Source organism: Bufo bufo, chromosome 3, assembly GCF_905171765.1.
Source record: "Bufo bufo chromosome 3, aBufBuf1.1, whole genome shotgun sequence".
NCBI classification, from domain to species: domain Eukaryota; kingdom Metazoa; phylum Chordata; class Amphibia; order Anura; family Bufonidae; genus Bufo; species Bufo bufo.
Window position 1 is genome coordinate 264,477,429 of NC_053391.1, and position 16,948 is coordinate 264,494,376.

The window sequence follows — 16,948 nt, forward strand, 5'->3', positions numbered from 1 at the left end:
TTGTTAAGTCTCATGTTTAATTATTATATATGGTTTATACGTGGAGACAACCGGTTGGTGCTCCATATACTTAAAGGGGTTATCCAGTGACGTAAAAAATGAAAATCAGACATCATATAGTACATGATGATCTTTCTTACAAAGCTGGAACTAGCCCTTTCCCCAGTCGTCTTGATGACAGCACATCCTGAGACTGACTTCATCTGATAGGACAGGAAAAAACACAGAGAGGTTAAAAGCTCCACCCCTACCCCTCATCGTCAGTGTTTTTTCCTGTCCTTCCAGGGAAGGAAGATCAGAGAGGTGCTGGGAGCTCTATGGGGTTCCTGGCAGTATTGTACCAATTATTATTATTTATTTTTTTACAGACCGGAGCTTGGCTCCCTCTTCCAGCAGGGTCTGTGCCCGGGCCGATGGTGACGTTGGTGGCCCTGGTAAAGTTCTCTCCTGCGGCGTTCCAGGAGGGCTATATGCAGAGTGGTAATGGCAGCTGGAGTGATGCTAGGAAGTGCTTCCCTCCAGACGACCGGGTGATGACGTCAGACGCAGAGGGGCATGGCTTTGCATAATGACGTCACGCCGGCGCTCGTTCTGGTGCATACCCAGTGAAAGAATAGGGCAAGGCTAATGCCTTTAAGATGACGCCCAGATTTTCTCCCCCTGTTATTGCCTTCTGGCATTCTGGTGGACGGGACCTGTTGAAGATGAGTGCCCCTACCACACATATCTCAGGATCAAAGCCTCCCACTACCCAGGGTCCAGTGAGTAGCCTGTGTCAGGCACCCTTCACGTACTATTGTTACCCTGTAATGGTTGACCCTTCAGACAATCGAAGAGTATTTTTAGGCATCCTTCTAGACTCCATCCTCCAGAAATCTTATCTACCTTTCCCAAAGGTCCAGGATCTGAAGCTCAGAATCCAGCAATTCCTGAAAAATCCCATGTGCTCGATTAGAGAAGGCATTAAAATTGTAGGACGCCTCTCGTCCTGCATTCCCCCTTTTGCCTGGGCTCAAGACCACATGAGACCTCTGCAGGACCTTATCCTCAGGAAATGTAATAGGTTGCAGTCAACCCTGGACTAGAGGATATCTCTAAACAGGGAAGTAAGAATCTCTTTACAGTGGTGGTTCAGAGACAAGAATCTGCAGACAGGTGTTTCCTGGAATCAGGAAGACGTTTTCTCGTTAACAACGGACGCCAGTGTCTGGGGCTAGGGAGCCCTTTCAGCCAGGAGTTACTTCCAGGGCACTTGGTCCGAACCTCAGAGGAGGATGTCGTCCAATTACAGGGAGGTTCGGGCAATATAAAAGTCTCAAAGCAACACAGGCCCAGTTGAGAAACCATGTACTGGTCCACTTTGACAACTCCACAGCAGTGGCTTTCATCCAACATCAGGGAGGAACAAGACACTGTCATCTTCAGAGTCTCTCAAGACAGATTTTCTCGTGGACATAGAAGAATTTAAAATCTCTCGCAGCGGTGCACCTAAAGTGCTCCCTCCAATCTTAGGGCAGATTTTTCTCAGTTGGCAGAGACTAGATCCAGGCGAGTAGTCTTTCTCAGACAGCCTTTCGGAGGATCCAGGTTCATTGGGGTAGTCTGGGTCTGGATTTGTTTGCCTCCAAAAAACACACACACAAAAAAAAACTGTGTCTCATTACTTCTCTCTGAACCCAAGGGATCCCTGCATGGCGGTAGACGCCTTTCTTTTGGGATTGGACGTCGGGTCTTGTTTATGCTTTTCCCCCAATTCAGATGAGGCCGAAGGTCCTGCAGAAATTCCAGACCGAGAAATTTACCCTAATCCGTGTTGTCCCCTTTTGGCCCAGAATGGGCTGGTTCGGTCTTCTGAGATCCCTCAGCCGGGAAGACCCAATTCAGTTTTTACGACGGAGGACCTTCTAATGCAGGGTTCAATCAATCCTCCGAACCTCAGACTTCTCAAGCTGTCAGCCTGGTTACTGAACAGTCCATCCTCCTAGGTCTGGGGCTATCTCAGAGGGTAGTGGGTACCCTAATGCTAAGCAGGAAGTCCAATACCTCTAAGGCATATCTTAAGGTTTGGAAGAAGTTCGCCTCCTGTATTGGTGACAGGTTTAACCAGTCTTCTCCCAATATCCCTCTCATTCTAGATTTCCTTCAGGATAGTTTGGATATGGGTCTCTCCCAAAACACTCTAAAGGTTAAGGTGTCTGCCCTGGGTGCCCTTTGTAACACCAGTCTTTGCGATGTCTCCTGGGTTTCTAGGTTCTTGAAAGCTGCAGATAGGCTGAAACCTAGAATTAAATATATAGTATCTCCGTGGAACCTGAAAACAGTACTTTTAGGCTTGTCAGATTCCTCGTTTGAGCCTCTCTAGATTCTCTTGTCTACTCTTTTTTGGTAGCTATATTCTCATCTAGGAGAGTATGTGAGCTACAGACCCTATCCATCCAAGAGCCCTTTTTTAGGGCCTTCGAGGATAAGCTAATATTTAAACTTGACCCAAGTTTCCTTCCAAAAGTAGTATCTACATTTCACAGATCCCAAGATAGTCATTTCCTTGTTCTGTGCCAATCCCAGAAATGAACAGGAAGCAAAATTCCATAATCTAGACGTGAGAAAGGCCGTCCTTTTAGATGTTACCAGAGAATGGAGTATAGACAAAAATTGGTTTTCTAAATTTATTTATTTTTGGCCCTAATAGAGGCAGGAAAGTGGCAAAGTGCTCCATATCCCGTTGGATAAGGAATGCTATTACGGAAGCATATAGTACTTCCGGTAAAGAACCTCCTCCTTCTCTCAGAGCCCATTCAGTAAGAGCAGTGTCTACCTCCTGGGCCAAAAGGGCCTCTGCCTCCTTAGAGCAGATTGCAGGGAGTCCACTTGGAAGAGGGCTCATACCTTCACTAAACATTATAGGCTAGATGTATTTGCCAATGAGGATATGGCCTTTGGACGCAAGGTCCCTGGTGCTGTAGTCCCTCCCCGAGTTTGTTTTTCACTTTGTTAGTTCTCAGGATGTGCTGTCATGGAGACGATTGGGGAAATGAGAGAGAAAGTCATTCTCAGGATGTGCTTTCATGGAGACTTACAGGAAAGTGGATTACTGGTGAGTGTAATACTCATTTACCTCACATGGATCCAGAAATATCCCCATTCATTTCTCTGCCAGATTTATATGAAGTTGGCAGCTCAAGGGGAGTGTCTTTTCCACTGCAGTTAAGGAGGTGTGTCTCAGCTCTCTCCCAATCACAGCTCATAAGGCAGTTGAAGGATGAAACTGAGCATGTGCAGCCTTCTGAGTGAGCCAAAGAAATAAGAAAACAACAAACAGTAGGTGGCGCTATACAAATACATTTTATTTAATAACTCAGTGGCTATACAACATTTTTACTTCCCGTATTTTTCGCCTTATAAGACGCACCGATGATGAGACACATCCCAGTTTTTAGAGGAGGAAAATAAGAAAAAATTTTTTTTCATTAGACATCAGATCCTCAGATCAGACCCCCATAAATATCTGGACATCGGATCAGACCCCCATATCAGGACATCACATCAGACCCACATATCAGCCCTCCATGTCAGACCCCATCAGACCTTATATCAGCCCTTTATTTTAGACGTTTGATCAGCCCTCAATGTGAGACCCCCATCAGACCTCAAATCAGACCTCATTGTCAGACCCCCCCCCCCCCCCATCAGACCTCATTGTCAGACACCCCCCTCCATCAGACCTCAGATCAGCACTCATTGTCAGACCCCCCATCAGACTTCACATCAGAATAAAATAAAAAACTTCTCTTACCTCTCCTGCAGCAGTCGCGCTCCCATGTCTTTTCCAGCCCGCACTGCACTGTCACCTGTCTGAGTGCAGAGTCAGATCATAGTGCGTGTACTATGTTCTGACGCTGTACGGGGTCAGGACAGTGCAGCGCCCACCCCAGGAATTAAGATCGGGAGGGTGAGTATTACAAGCGCTTTCAGCGCTTCACTCCCTACTCCCGGCACCTAAAGCATACTAGTGAGCGCTTCCATAATGGAAGCGCTCACTAGTATTCGCTTTATAAGATGCACAGCCATTCCCCCCCCCAACTTTTGGGGTGGAAAAGTGCGTCTTATAAAGCTAAAAATATGATAAATCCAATTACAAAAGTGTTCAGATCCAGGTGCTCATTTGAAAACTATAGAATATTTTTTGTGGGACAACCCCTTTAAGTCTGTCATAAAGTTACCGTCACTGTTTCCGACTCATCCTAGATTTACTGTAATGCTCCAATGTATGTGAGAGCTCTGTTTTGACAACTATGTTTTCTTGGATGTCACCTGTGATGTTTTGTATTGCCATTATGAAAACATTCACTAAGTTTAAAAAGTAAAGAATAACAACAATATGCACAAATTCACGGTAGAAAATGCAAGACAATGAGAGTAATGGGATGGTAGTTATATTCAATTAATATAAATTATCATGGGGCAATATTGTATAGAGATATGGATACATCAATAACAAGGTTGAGAGGGTATCAAAACACCCCCGCCTTGTTGACGTTTTACCGTCCAGTTCAAATCTGTCATCGTTATCATGAGACCACATACCTAAGGTATATCAGTATTTATCAGCCTACACCCAAAGTCGCCTTGAAACCCTATGCTTGCTTTGGTTGCCTATGTCATGGGCAAAGGGACTGATATGTATTGTATTAATTATTTTCATAGACAGTGAGAATGTTCATATTTTTAGAATAATATTCTGTTTTTCTGCAGTTCTGAAATGTCTTCAAGCGAGATATATAGCAGGTGTTTTCTACACAAAAGCTGGATGTACGATGGTTGCAGTTAATCCTTTTCATCCAGTTGATAAATTGTATAGTTTGGAGATGATGAAAGAGTGTCATGCAGCAATTCATCTTCAGGTAAGGGAAAACATTACTCACAGAAACATGTTAAGCACTTCACTGTCATGTATTTGTAGGAAGTGAGTTGTGTGCGCCTAATCAGGCAGGGGCCTAGCTGTGACTGACAGCCGAGCCCATGCGTTATCATCCGGCATCCCTAAAAGCACTGATGTTGGGGGATTGACCGCAAACTACAGGAGGTTTGCAGAGAGTGGGGGCTCCCTCAGTCTCTCAATCACCCTCCTGTGCTGTGATGACAGGGAACGATGGCTGCCATGGCAACCGCAGGCATCACAAAGGCCTAGGGAGAATGTATAGTTTCATTGCAGTGCAATACAGCTTTCATTGTACTACATTCAAACCGAGATTAGATGCCAAAAATTTGAAAAAAACAAAAACCCTTTCATGAAAATAAAATGTTAAAACTTTCCAGTAAAATACAAAGTACTCGTTTCTCCTGATCAAGCCATTTTTAATTAAAAAAAATAATATATATATATATATATATATATATATATATATATAAAATTTAATAGACATATTAGTTATCACTGCATCCATAATGACCTGCTCTATAAAATTATCACATGATCTACCCCATCAGGTGAACGCTATAAGAGAAAATAAAGTAAAAATGGCAAAACAGCAATTTTTTGGCTCTCATTGCCTCTCAAAAAGCAGAATATCGAACGATCAAAAAGTACTATGTACCTGAAATGGTACCAATAAAAAGTCAATTGATCCTGCAAAAAATGAGCCCCCACACAAGGACATCACCAGAAAAAATATATATAAATATGCCTTTCAGAAAATTGCGTCAAATGTTTTTTCTATTAAATGCTTTTAATGTGTAAAACTGAAACAATAAAAAATAAACATGTTGGGTATCACCGGGTCTGTAACGACCTGCTCTATAAAAATGTCACATGATATATCCCGTAAAGTGAATGTCATGTAAAACAATAAAAAACTATGTCAGAACAGCCCTTTTTTGGTCACCTTGTCTCACAAAAAGTGTAATATCGAGCAATCAAAAACTTGTATGTAGCCCAAATTAGTACCAATGAAACTGTCACCTTATCCCTCAAAGCGATCACACAAGATCATTGCCAGAAAAATTTGGATTCCAGAAAATGGTGATGCAAAAACATTTTTTTTAAATGCTTTGAGTAAAAGTGGTAAAACGTATAAGAACTATAAAATTGGTATCTCTCGTACTGACCAGCAGAATACAGATAACATGTGATTTTTTTCAACATAGTGTATGCTGCAATAACAAATCCCAAAAAGCAATAGCAGAGTTGCTTCCCAAATAGTGAAATAAAAATGTACCCCATCACGTAATTCGATGCCGGCATGTTGCATAATACAAGTGTATGGCCAGCTACAAGGGTTCACTTCTGCTGGCCATACACTTGTATTATGACTGCATGCAAAACGGAAAGCCACTAAAGGCATTCAATTTGGCATGCCGGCATTAAATTACGTTATGGATTCCTTAAGAGCGGAATCCATTACGTAATTCACATAAACCCCGAAGCTCAACTCTATTGATAACTCATTCAGCAAAAAAATAATGATAAAACACTCTCAGAATGGCTTTGATAATTAAAAAGAACCTGTCACCAAAAATGCAATGCAATCTGAAAGCACCATTTTATAGAGCAGGAGAAACTGAGCAGATTGATGTATATTTTTGTGCGAAAAGATTCTGTCAAACTTGTAATTTTTACATTTACATCTGCAGCCCTGTGAAGTGCTATCAGTACAGGGAGGAGGGGTTATCAGTGACTGACAGCTATCTCTTTATCAGTGGCGTACATGGAGAAGTAAGGGCCCCATAGCAAGGATCAAATCAGGCCCCCCATGCAGGACTAAAGGGTTTCTGCCTAAATCCCTTTCAATGACCCCTGGGCCATTTTTCCACGGTTTAATTTGCTAAAAGTTATTCCTTCAGAGGAAAGAGTCCTGACCAAGTTTTCATCTCCAGTAGAAGAGGACATAATCAAACTAAGACTGGGCCCCATAGCAGTCGCATGGTCTGCCTCTATGGTAGTTACACCCCTGCTCTCTATGCACACATGTACACACAACGCTGTCAATCACTAATAACCCCTCCCTCCTGTACCGATACTGTTCACAGAAGGTAGAAAAAGCAGAGCTATAAATGTATAAATTACAGGTTTTACTGAATCTTTTCCCAATAATATATCAATCTGCTTGTCTTCTCCTGCTCTATAACATGGTACGGTCAGATTGGAATGCTTTTAAAGAGGACCTTTCACCAAAAAATGCAGTGCAAAGTTATTTCCACATAAAATCACACATCATTTAATAAAAATTGCCTTGTCAGGGCGGTGAAAACTGGCCCGGGGTAGAAGGGGTTAGACAGAGGAATCGTAAAACATTTGACTTATTAGTCATTTATTGAGGGAAATGATCTATCACAAGTCTGTGAGTGGCAGAAGTATGTGAACCTTTAGGATTAGCAGGTAATATTGAGGTGAAATTAGAGTAAGGTTTTTTCGGTCAATGGGATATCTGGTGTAAGTGGGTGACCTGTTTATATAAAGGCTATGGACACCTTCGGGAAAATGTATACAAATTTATTACATGGAGAAAATAATTTCTCCAATTGGTTGTGTTTTTTATTTTTTTGGCTTTTGTTCTACAGCCACATGTGCTTGATATACATCAGGCTGCTCTCAGTGAATTTACAGAGAATCTGTCATCTGACAGATTCTCTGTAACTCCTCCTGTCTGCACACGGGAGCGCGCACTGTGTCTCTCTCCTTGCTGATGACAGCCTGCGATGTGTTTTACAGCTTCTAATATACATAACGGGCATCAACACTTAACTCATCAGCTCTGCCATTTCAATTGGGGCTATAAACACATCTCTGGCTGGCGTGGCAGCGGTCCTCCCTCCCGCCTGTTGTGGAAAAATTATTGTTCGCCGTATGGTCGCCATCTATCCTATGGAGATGCGCAGATTCGTTCGCGTTCGTATCGTGAAGAAACTTTTGCACGATGGTCTGGTCGTCCCGACCTGTAGCTGATTTGTGCCCGGTCTGGTATTACTGCAGAATACCAGTGTCATGGCGCCGGCTGAGGCGGGAGGGATGGGGACCGTTGAACAAAGGTTTCTTCATCCACCAGGATAAGCGCGGCAACGGAAAGGGCGCAAATAAGTGTGCGAACGCGCAAACATAAGTTTGCGCAATCATTCACTTCTTTGCCAGCCAATCATTTCATACCATAACCTGTCTCCCTATTGGTCATGATTGTAAGACCGCCTTCCATCTTCTGGTATAAATAAACCCTGCTTAGCTGTTGGAAGCAGGCACATTATTGGATCCTACTTGAGAACGTCTCTGTGATGTTATTTTGGAGGAATTGTGCACATATCGACGCACACTACACCAAGGATTTCCCGATGGTACTTCTGGCGGTCGTTTTCAGTTGTGAGAACGAGACAAAGGAGCAAACGGCGATATCAGTTGGCGAGCACAGTTAGGTAACTAATTTTTTTCCCCATTATCAGCAGAACTTAAAGGAGACACAGCTTAATTTTCAAAAAGCAAAAAAGGCCGGCATAAGGTAATAAAATCCATTTTCTTACTCTCATTTTTGAGAAAGTTTTGCTCTTTGTGAATTGAAATCTGTGTACTCCAATCTGCTGATATCAGGAAAAAAATCTACTGAAAGAACCTTTTGGTGTATGTGGTTGATGTTTTTCCAATAATAGCTGCCCGGATACTTGTTGTTGCATATTTGCATAACTGCTGTGGGGGTGTCTCAACTATAAAGGGCTGGTCAGTGCTCTGTTGGGACAAAGGATCTATGGTGAGAGATCCAACAGAGGGCTTTGTGTGTAAGGTCGGGTGTTTAACACCACAGCAGGCAGATATTGCCATCAGTATCTAAACAGGGGGTTTGTTAAACTGTAATTTTATCTGCTGCGTCAAAAGGAAATTTCTACTTGGTAAAATAATGTTTTCGATCTATTTGTGTAAGGATGAGGTAAGTGCTTTTCCGTTGTGTAGTTTTTGGTGGATCTGAGTTGATTGTACAGAGATTGTATTGTGAGATTGTGATGTGTTTGCTGAGCAGTACAGAGTATTGTGTTTTTGTTGTAACTTAACTTTTATATTAGGCCTCATGCACACGACCGTTGTTGTGTTCCGTTCCGGAAAATGGGGTTCCGTTGTTTTGTGATCTGTTTCTGTTTTTGTTTGTGTGTCTTCCTTTATTTTTGGAGGACCACCAGACATAAAGGAAGGTAAAAAAAAAGTCTAAGACAGGTTTGCCATGCAAATGATAGGAATAAAACGGACGCAGATGACAATCTTGTGTGCCTCCGTGTTTATTAGCGGTCCCATTGATTTGAATGGGTCCGCAAACTTTTTCCCGCGGACAAGAAGAGGACAGGTTATATTTTTTGGACGGACTGGAACCAAGGATCACGGACGCGGATGGCAAACGGTGCACTAGCCGCATTTTCAACGGCTCCATAAAAAAGAATGGGTCCGCATCTGAAACGCTAAAATTGGCGGAACGGACGCGGAGACAAACAACGGTCGTGTGCATGAGGCCTCACCGTGATTTTGTAGAAGCAGCAATTTGTTTTAGTGTTTGTACATTAGAGACAGCATTTAGAGAGCATTTTTATATTGTTACCCTGTAAATCACCCATAAAGTGGAGGTTTGCTCTGGTTTCGGGGGTGGGGCACAAGGAATATAGAAACTGTTTTGTTTAGTTTGGTTTTTCTATTGCTGGATATTGTAGATACTATCTTGTCTTCCTTTGTGTGTCAAGCCATGTGGTTTTGTCGGCCATCTTTGATTTCCTTTGTGTGTGCGAAGACACAAGGCAGTTTAGCGGAGAAATTGTCCTATAGTTGTTGATTCTGCTTAATGTTTGTATATCTGTGGCTGTATATCTGAATTATAGAATTGTTTGGCATAATTAAATACGGGTACTACAGTGTAGAAAGGAGGTGCCGAAAGGTGTAGTTCTGTGCCAAAAGTATTGGGACAACTCCTAGAGATCGGTACCAGTGTTTTTGTTTTTTTGTAGCAACCATTGTGTTTGTATTTCTGTACAATGCAAACCATTTTTAAAGAAGTTGCAAAGTTGAAGGACACGGCGGCCATTCTTCAAGCTATGCAGGGATCTATTGATCCATGGCTGAAGGTTCAGAATTGTGTAGCAAACCCGATCGGTACCAGAAAATGGCGCAAAAAGAAAGTCAGGTATGCTCAGATTTTTGCTGCTGGGTGGATAGCTGATAAATATCAGGAGTCTTGTAGGCTGAAGCTGAGTTTGGAAGAAGTGGAAGATTTAAAAGTGGAAATTTGTTAAATTGAGAACTCTTGTCCAGCAGGCAGCTGAAGCTAGCGCTAATTATAAATGTACTGTGAGGTGTAATACTGAGCTGCGCAAAGAGAGTGAATGCCTGACGCATGCACAGGGTGCTGTAAGGGAATTGTCTGCTCTCTGCAGGAGGTGCTCTCTGCAGGAGGACAGAAGATGAACATTCTCAGTGCTTAGTGCAGCCAGAGTAACAATCATTAGAGAGTAATATGTCTGGGATTAAAGGCAATGCAATGTATAGGCTGTAGGTATGTAGAAGTCTGAGGACTGTGGGTCACATAGTGGATCCGACTCAGGGATGGAGATGGACAATTTGTCTGACCCTGGAGTTGGGAAGTGTTAACACAATGCCAGAAGATTCCTCAGATGAGTCTGTGGTAAGTGGACTCAATACAGATAGTAGTGTGGGATCTAGACATGCTGGGATGATTAATATTGTGCAGTAAGTCAAATCACCATGTGCCCATGCCCAGAGAAGGTGGGGAGAAAAGCTATTCGTTGTTTTGCATGCAGGAACATTGGGCACATTGCACGATATTGTGACATTGCTAATGGCAACAGACACAGGTATGTTAAGTACCCCAGAACCACACCTAGAAGTAAAGTGGTTTATTCAGCAAGGTGGGGCAATGGTCCCAGACATGGTTCTTTGCAAAGGCATAGAACCCAGGGACAGCAAAGGTCATTGATCAATGAAGCAGATTTTAAATGTGAAAATGTGAAGCTCAGAGAGGAAAGAGATCGGTTCCTGGAATTCAGCAGAGTTTCTAATTTTGTGTGCAGAGAAGGGTAAATTAAGGTCTTTGTAAACCATTTTATTGTTTGTATTTACAGAAAATGGAGGAACTCTAAGACCTAATTTAAATAGATTTTTCCCTTCCCCTAAAAAAAAAAAAAAAAAAAAAAAAAAAAAAACTGTTTTGGGACCTTGTAATGTTAAATCCTGCTTCTTTGGTGAAATGAATCTGAAGCTGGTTTGGTTATGTGAGGTTTGGTTTTAAGTTAACATTTACTGAATCTCAATGTATATAGCAAGACTTCCTGTAACTGAAGTTTTCCACGTTTTCTTTTACTAACGCATTTTTATTTTTAGTCTATTAATCAGTTTTTCTTTTTTCATATTTTGGCGCTTTTCTTTCTTTTTCTCTTTCTCTTTCTTGCGCTCTCTCTCTCTCTTCTCTGTAGATTTGGTTGGGAGTACTGGGGGGGTCTCATGATATTGTGTGGGAACTACTGTCTGAATTCAAGAGTTGCTGCTGAGCGAGAGGTTTTTGATTAGTCACTACAAAAAAGGGCTTTGTGTGCTGTTCAGCTTTACTATATGGAATAATATAGGCAAAGGAAAGTGAGCTTTTTTTAAGGAGACAAGGTGGTATATATTAACCGGGCATACCAATAGCTGTGTGAGTAACCCCTTTTTCCCACAGGAGTACTGTGTCTGCTCTGTGATCACCCCCTTTTTCAACAGCTGGTACTGTGTGTTCTCTGTTGATCCTTCCCCCACGGGAGTACTGTGTGTTTCCTGTGCGCCCCTCGTCCCCACAGAAGGTACTGTGTGTTTCCTGTGCGCACATTCCACTCCAGGTCAATTTGAAGCCCTATCCTGTGGTCAGGTCACTATTCAGAGCCAAAACCGAGGGTGGTATATCTCATTAGGAGACTCTGAGGGCTGCTGTGTGTCGCCGAGAGCCCTTTTCCTCACGCTGCTACTCCTTTTTCTGAGGTCTAGCTAGGGTGAACGGAATCCGTGTGTCGGTGCCAGAAATCCTAGGGCAACTCAGAGGCGAACAAAGAGGAGTAGCAGCCGTCCAGGCGTGTGTCGTGGGACACTGTAGGTGGACGCACCTACTTTTAGAAGGCCCGAGCATGGGTGTAGGGAAATCTAGGGAACAGAAGGGTACCACTTCTGAGTATAGGACAGACAAGCAGCACATGAAATCCATCTATGGAGGAGGAGTTGTTATGCCCCTCAAAGATTGGCACCAATGGACTCTAGGTTCAAAGTGGACTATCCACAAAGAAGGGACCTTTGAGGTCTGGATTTGGGAAAAAGTTCATCCATAAATTCCCCACTAAACTCCAAAGCCATGGTTCCCACCAGAAAGCAGAACTGTGGCTGCACGAATCCATCGATCTCCAGCAACAGGGCATTCAAAATTCCCAGATAGTGCGAACTAACACTGTCATGTACTCCCATCCAACTAAAACTACGGAGTCCAATAGAAGCCAGGGACAGACGATGCACCATGTTGAATCCAGCTTCTCTTCGTCCTGGTTTTAAGGACGATGAGAAGGGGGAAAGTGGTGCCGAAAACAACAATCTTTAAACTCTTTACTAACCATTCTAACCTCTCAACTGTCAATCAATTTTCTAACCTAGTAGGGAATTACATTGAGAACCATCTTGACTGCCTTTTCTTTGACGGTATTTGGGTCAGATTTTTGCAAAGAAGGTAAAAATCATGGCCGATCCATGGCCTGAATGTTCCGCTGTAACCCTTTATTCCATCAGGGATGCCCCCAGGCAGCCCCACGGGTTATCACCCGATGTCAACCACCGGATTCGGGAGTCTCTCCCGGACCCAGACTCTATAACCAGTGTTCATTCTAGTCAGCCAGGTGATTGGGTCGTGCTAAAGAAACATCCGAGGACGGGACTGGAGCCGAGATATCTTGGGCCATTCCAGGTGCTGCTGATGACACCAACCTCCCTCAAGGTCCAGGAACATGACTGGTGGATCCACGCCAGCCATTGCAAGAAGCTACTTGACCACAAAGCGCAATGATCAGGTACCTCTTATTCCTTTATTCTTTCTGTCTAATGCACTTTGGAAAATGTTATGAGGAGTCACATCCGAATTTGTTGTTCAGAATGCATTTGCAGTTAGCAAAGACGGCGAATAGATCCAACTGCTGGGTGTGCTCCAAACCACCTCCGGGTTAGAGCTTCCCGGCCATGGCGGCAGTTCATGCCCTTTATGACATTAGGGTGGGCATGAGAAAAATCAACCATTTAGGTAAATCTGTGGAGCGTCACCTCTCGATAGAGTTCAACCATACATTCTTAGATGGTAACGTCAGCCCTGAGACTTGTAGTAGGCTTAGTAGACACGTGTGGGTATCCGGTCAATTAGGGCGACCCCAGATTCCATGGGTCGGACCGAATGCCCATCTGGGATCACTATCCAGATCGACCATAGAATCCCTGACCGTAACAACCTATACACCAGACACGACTATATCTGCTGGGGGGGGGAGGGTGTGACATTCAGGACGTTGCAGCAATCCCTTTATCCATCCAGCTGTTGCTCAACTCCCGTAACCGTAACCCTAATGACCTTTGTGTCTTTCTAACTGGGCCCTATCACTTCTTGTGTGGGCAGGCTGCTTACAGAGTAATTCCCACGAATGCTAGAGGGTCATGCTCCTTAGTCAGGTTAGTCCCAGCCTCCTACATTGCTGATGGTCACGAGGATCTGATGGTGCAGAGGAGAGTGAGTATGGGAAGAAGAACTAGGAGGGAGCTGTTCTCTGCAGGGGACCGTGCTTGGGCATGGTTTCCGGCATGGACCGGATGGGGTATAGAACTTATGAAGCGGCTGAACAAATTTTCTACCATAGTGGATGAGATGTTCAACGAGACAGTCGAAGCCATGAGAGAAGACTCCTCCGAACAGCGACAATTGAAAACTTCTCCTCCAGGAGAAGATGGCTCTCGGCTATCTTTTAGCTGAAAAGGGGGGTTTCTGTGAATTCATCGCAGAGGATTGCTGCACCTGGGTGGAAGATAGTGATGACAAGGTTCATGCCTATCTAGATAGAGTTAAGGCGTTACAGGGGCAAGCACGTGTGATTGCAGATGAAGGTTGGAACCCCTTTTAACCCCTTAGGGACTCAGCCCTATTTCACCTTAAGGACTTGGCCTTTTTTGCAAATCTGACCAGTGTCACTTTAAGTGGTGATAACTTTAAAACGCTTTGACTTATCCAGGCCATTCTGAGATTGTTTTTTCGTCACATATTGTACTTCATGACACTGGTAAAATGAAGTCAAAAAAAAATTTTTTTTTGCATAAAAAAAATACCTAATTTACCAAAAATTTGGAAAAATTTCAGTTTCTCTACTTCTGTAATACATAGTAATACCCCCCAAAATTTTGATGACTTTACATTCCCCATATGTCTACTTCATGTTTGAATTATTTTCGGAATGATATTTTATTTTTTGGGGATGTTACAAGGCTTAGAAGTTTAGAAACAAATCTTGAAATTTTTCAGAAATTTACAAAAACCCAATTTTTAGGGACCACTACAGCTCTGAAGTCACTTTGCGAGGCTTACATAATAGAAACCACCCAAAAATGACCCCATTCTATAAACTACACCCCTCAAGGTATTCAAAACTGATTTTACAAACTTTGTTAACCCTTTAGGTGTTCCACAAGAGTTATTGGCAAATGGGGATGAAATTTGAGAATTTCATTTTTTTGCCTACTTTTCCATTTTAACCCATTTTTTCCACTAACAAAGCAAAGGTTAACAGCCAAACAAGACTGTATCTTTATTGCCCTGACTCTGCCGTTTACAGAAACACCCCATATGTGGCCGTAAACTACTGTACGGCCACACAGCGGGGCGCAGAGTGAAAGGTGCGCCGTTTGGTTTTTGGAAGCCAGATTTTGCTGGACTGGTTTATTTACACCATGTCCCATTTGAAGCCCCCCTGATGCACCCCTAGAGTAGAAACTCCATGAAAGTGACCCCATCTAAGAAACTACACCCCTCAAGGTATTCAAAACTGATTTTACAAACTTTGTTAACCCTTTAGGTGTTGCACAAGATTTAATGGAAAATAAATCAAAATTTCACTTTTTTGGCAGATTTCCCATTTTAATATTTTTTTTCAAGTAACAAAGCAAAGGTTAACAGCCAAACAAAACTCATTATTTATGGCCCTGATTCTGTAGTTTACAGAAACACCCCATATGTGGTCGTAAACTGCTGTACGGGCGCAGAAGGAAAGGAATGCCATATGGTTTTTGGAAGGCAGATTTTGCTGGACTGTTTTTTTTTGACACCATGTCCCATTTGAAGCCCCCCTGATGCACCCCTAGAGTAGAAACGCAAAAAAAGTGACCCCATTTTAGAAACTACGGGATAGGGTGGCAGTTTTGTTGGTACTAGTTTAGGGTACATATGATTTTTGGTTGCTCTATATTACACTTTTTGTGCGGCTAGGTAACAAGAAATAGCTTTTTTGGCACCGTTTTTTTTTTTGTTATTTACAACATTCATCTGAAAGGTTAGATCATGTGGTAATTTTATAGAGCAGGTTGTCACAGACGCGGTGATACCTGATATGTATAATTTTTTTTTTATTTATGTAAGTTTTACACAATGATTTCATTTTTAAAACAAAAAAAGTTTTAGTGTCTCCATAGCCTAAGAGCCATAGTTTATTCAGTTTTTGGGCGATTATCTTAAGTAGGGTCTCATTTTTTGCGGGATGAGATGGCTGTTTTATTGGCACTATTTTGGGGTGCTTATGACTTTTTGATCGCTTACTATTACACTTTTTATGACACAAGATGACAAAAAATGGCTTTTTTTACACCGTTTTTTTTTTTTTTTTTTACGGTGATCATCTGAGGGGTTAACTCATGTGATATTTTTATAGAGCCGGTCGATACGGACGCGGCGATACCTAATATGTATACTTTCTTTTTGTTTATGTAAGTTTTACACAATGATTTCATTTTTGAAACAAAAAAAATCATGTTTTAGTGTTTCCATAGTCTGAGAGCCATAGTTTTTTGGAGATTATCTTGGGTAGGGTATGATTTTTGCGGGATGAGATGACGGTTTGATTGTAACAATTTTGGCGTACATGCGACTTTTTTGATCACTTTTATTACCTTTTTTGGGAAGTAAGGTGGGCAAAATTTAAATTTCATTATAGTTTTTTATTTATTATTTTTATGGCGTTTATGGCGTTATATATATTGTACTGTACTGTATTTTACTTACACTTTGTCTGAACAGATCTCTGCCTTTAGCACAGATCTGTTCAACACCATGGACAGCAGGATGCCTGAGACAGCGTCCTGTTGCCATGGGAACCTTCCCCGTCTGCTCAGTAGTTGTCAGAACTTCGCAGACGGGGAAGGGTAAGGACGGGGCTGTCGGGGGGCTGCAAAGGCACAGCAGCCCCCCGATCGGAGAGGGAGGGAGCTCCCTCTTACTGTTAACTTTTTCCATACAGCGGTCCGTACGGACTGCTGTATGGAAAGGGTTAAACTGCTGACATCGCATCACCGATGTCAGCCGTTTATACCAGGGTGCCAGCAATGTGCTGGCACCCTGGTATACCACTGTACACCAACGATTATTTTAGGGGAGGCGGGCGGGGAATCGCGATCCCGCCTGCCGCACCGCCCGCAACACCCCCCCTGCACCACCCGCCGGCATAAAACCATTCAGGGGTGCAGGGGGGGGGGGGGGTGGTGGAAGAAAATGGATATGCGGCATTTTGAAGTTTGATCCCGGCGGTCAGGGACCGCGGGGATCAGAATCGGCCAAAAGCGCAGCAAACCGCAGGTCTGAATTGACCTGCGGTTTGCTGCGATCGCCGATACCCCCCCCCCCCGGCATTGTGACAGGATGCCCGCTGAATGATTTCAGCCGGCATC

General features: G+C 43.0%; 1 protein-coding gene across 4 annotated transcripts in view; it reads left to right on the forward strand.

Moving 5' to 3' along the window:
- The window catches only part of MYO19 (myosin XIX), a 1,002,409-nt gene that overhangs the window by 97,804 nt on the left and 887,657 nt on the right, over positions 1-16,948 (forward strand). For all 4 annotated transcript variants that reach the window (XR_005777529.1, XR_005777530.1, XM_040424125.1 and 1 more), the window contains exon 3: positions 4,753-4,901. Coding sequence is in view for 2 of the 4 variants with exons in the window: in XM_040424125.1 (XP_040280059.1) it covers positions 4,753-4,901 (149 nt within the window). In the remaining 2 variants the exon portion in view is untranslated. The remainder of the gene's footprint in view (positions 1-4,752; positions 4,902-16,948) is intronic.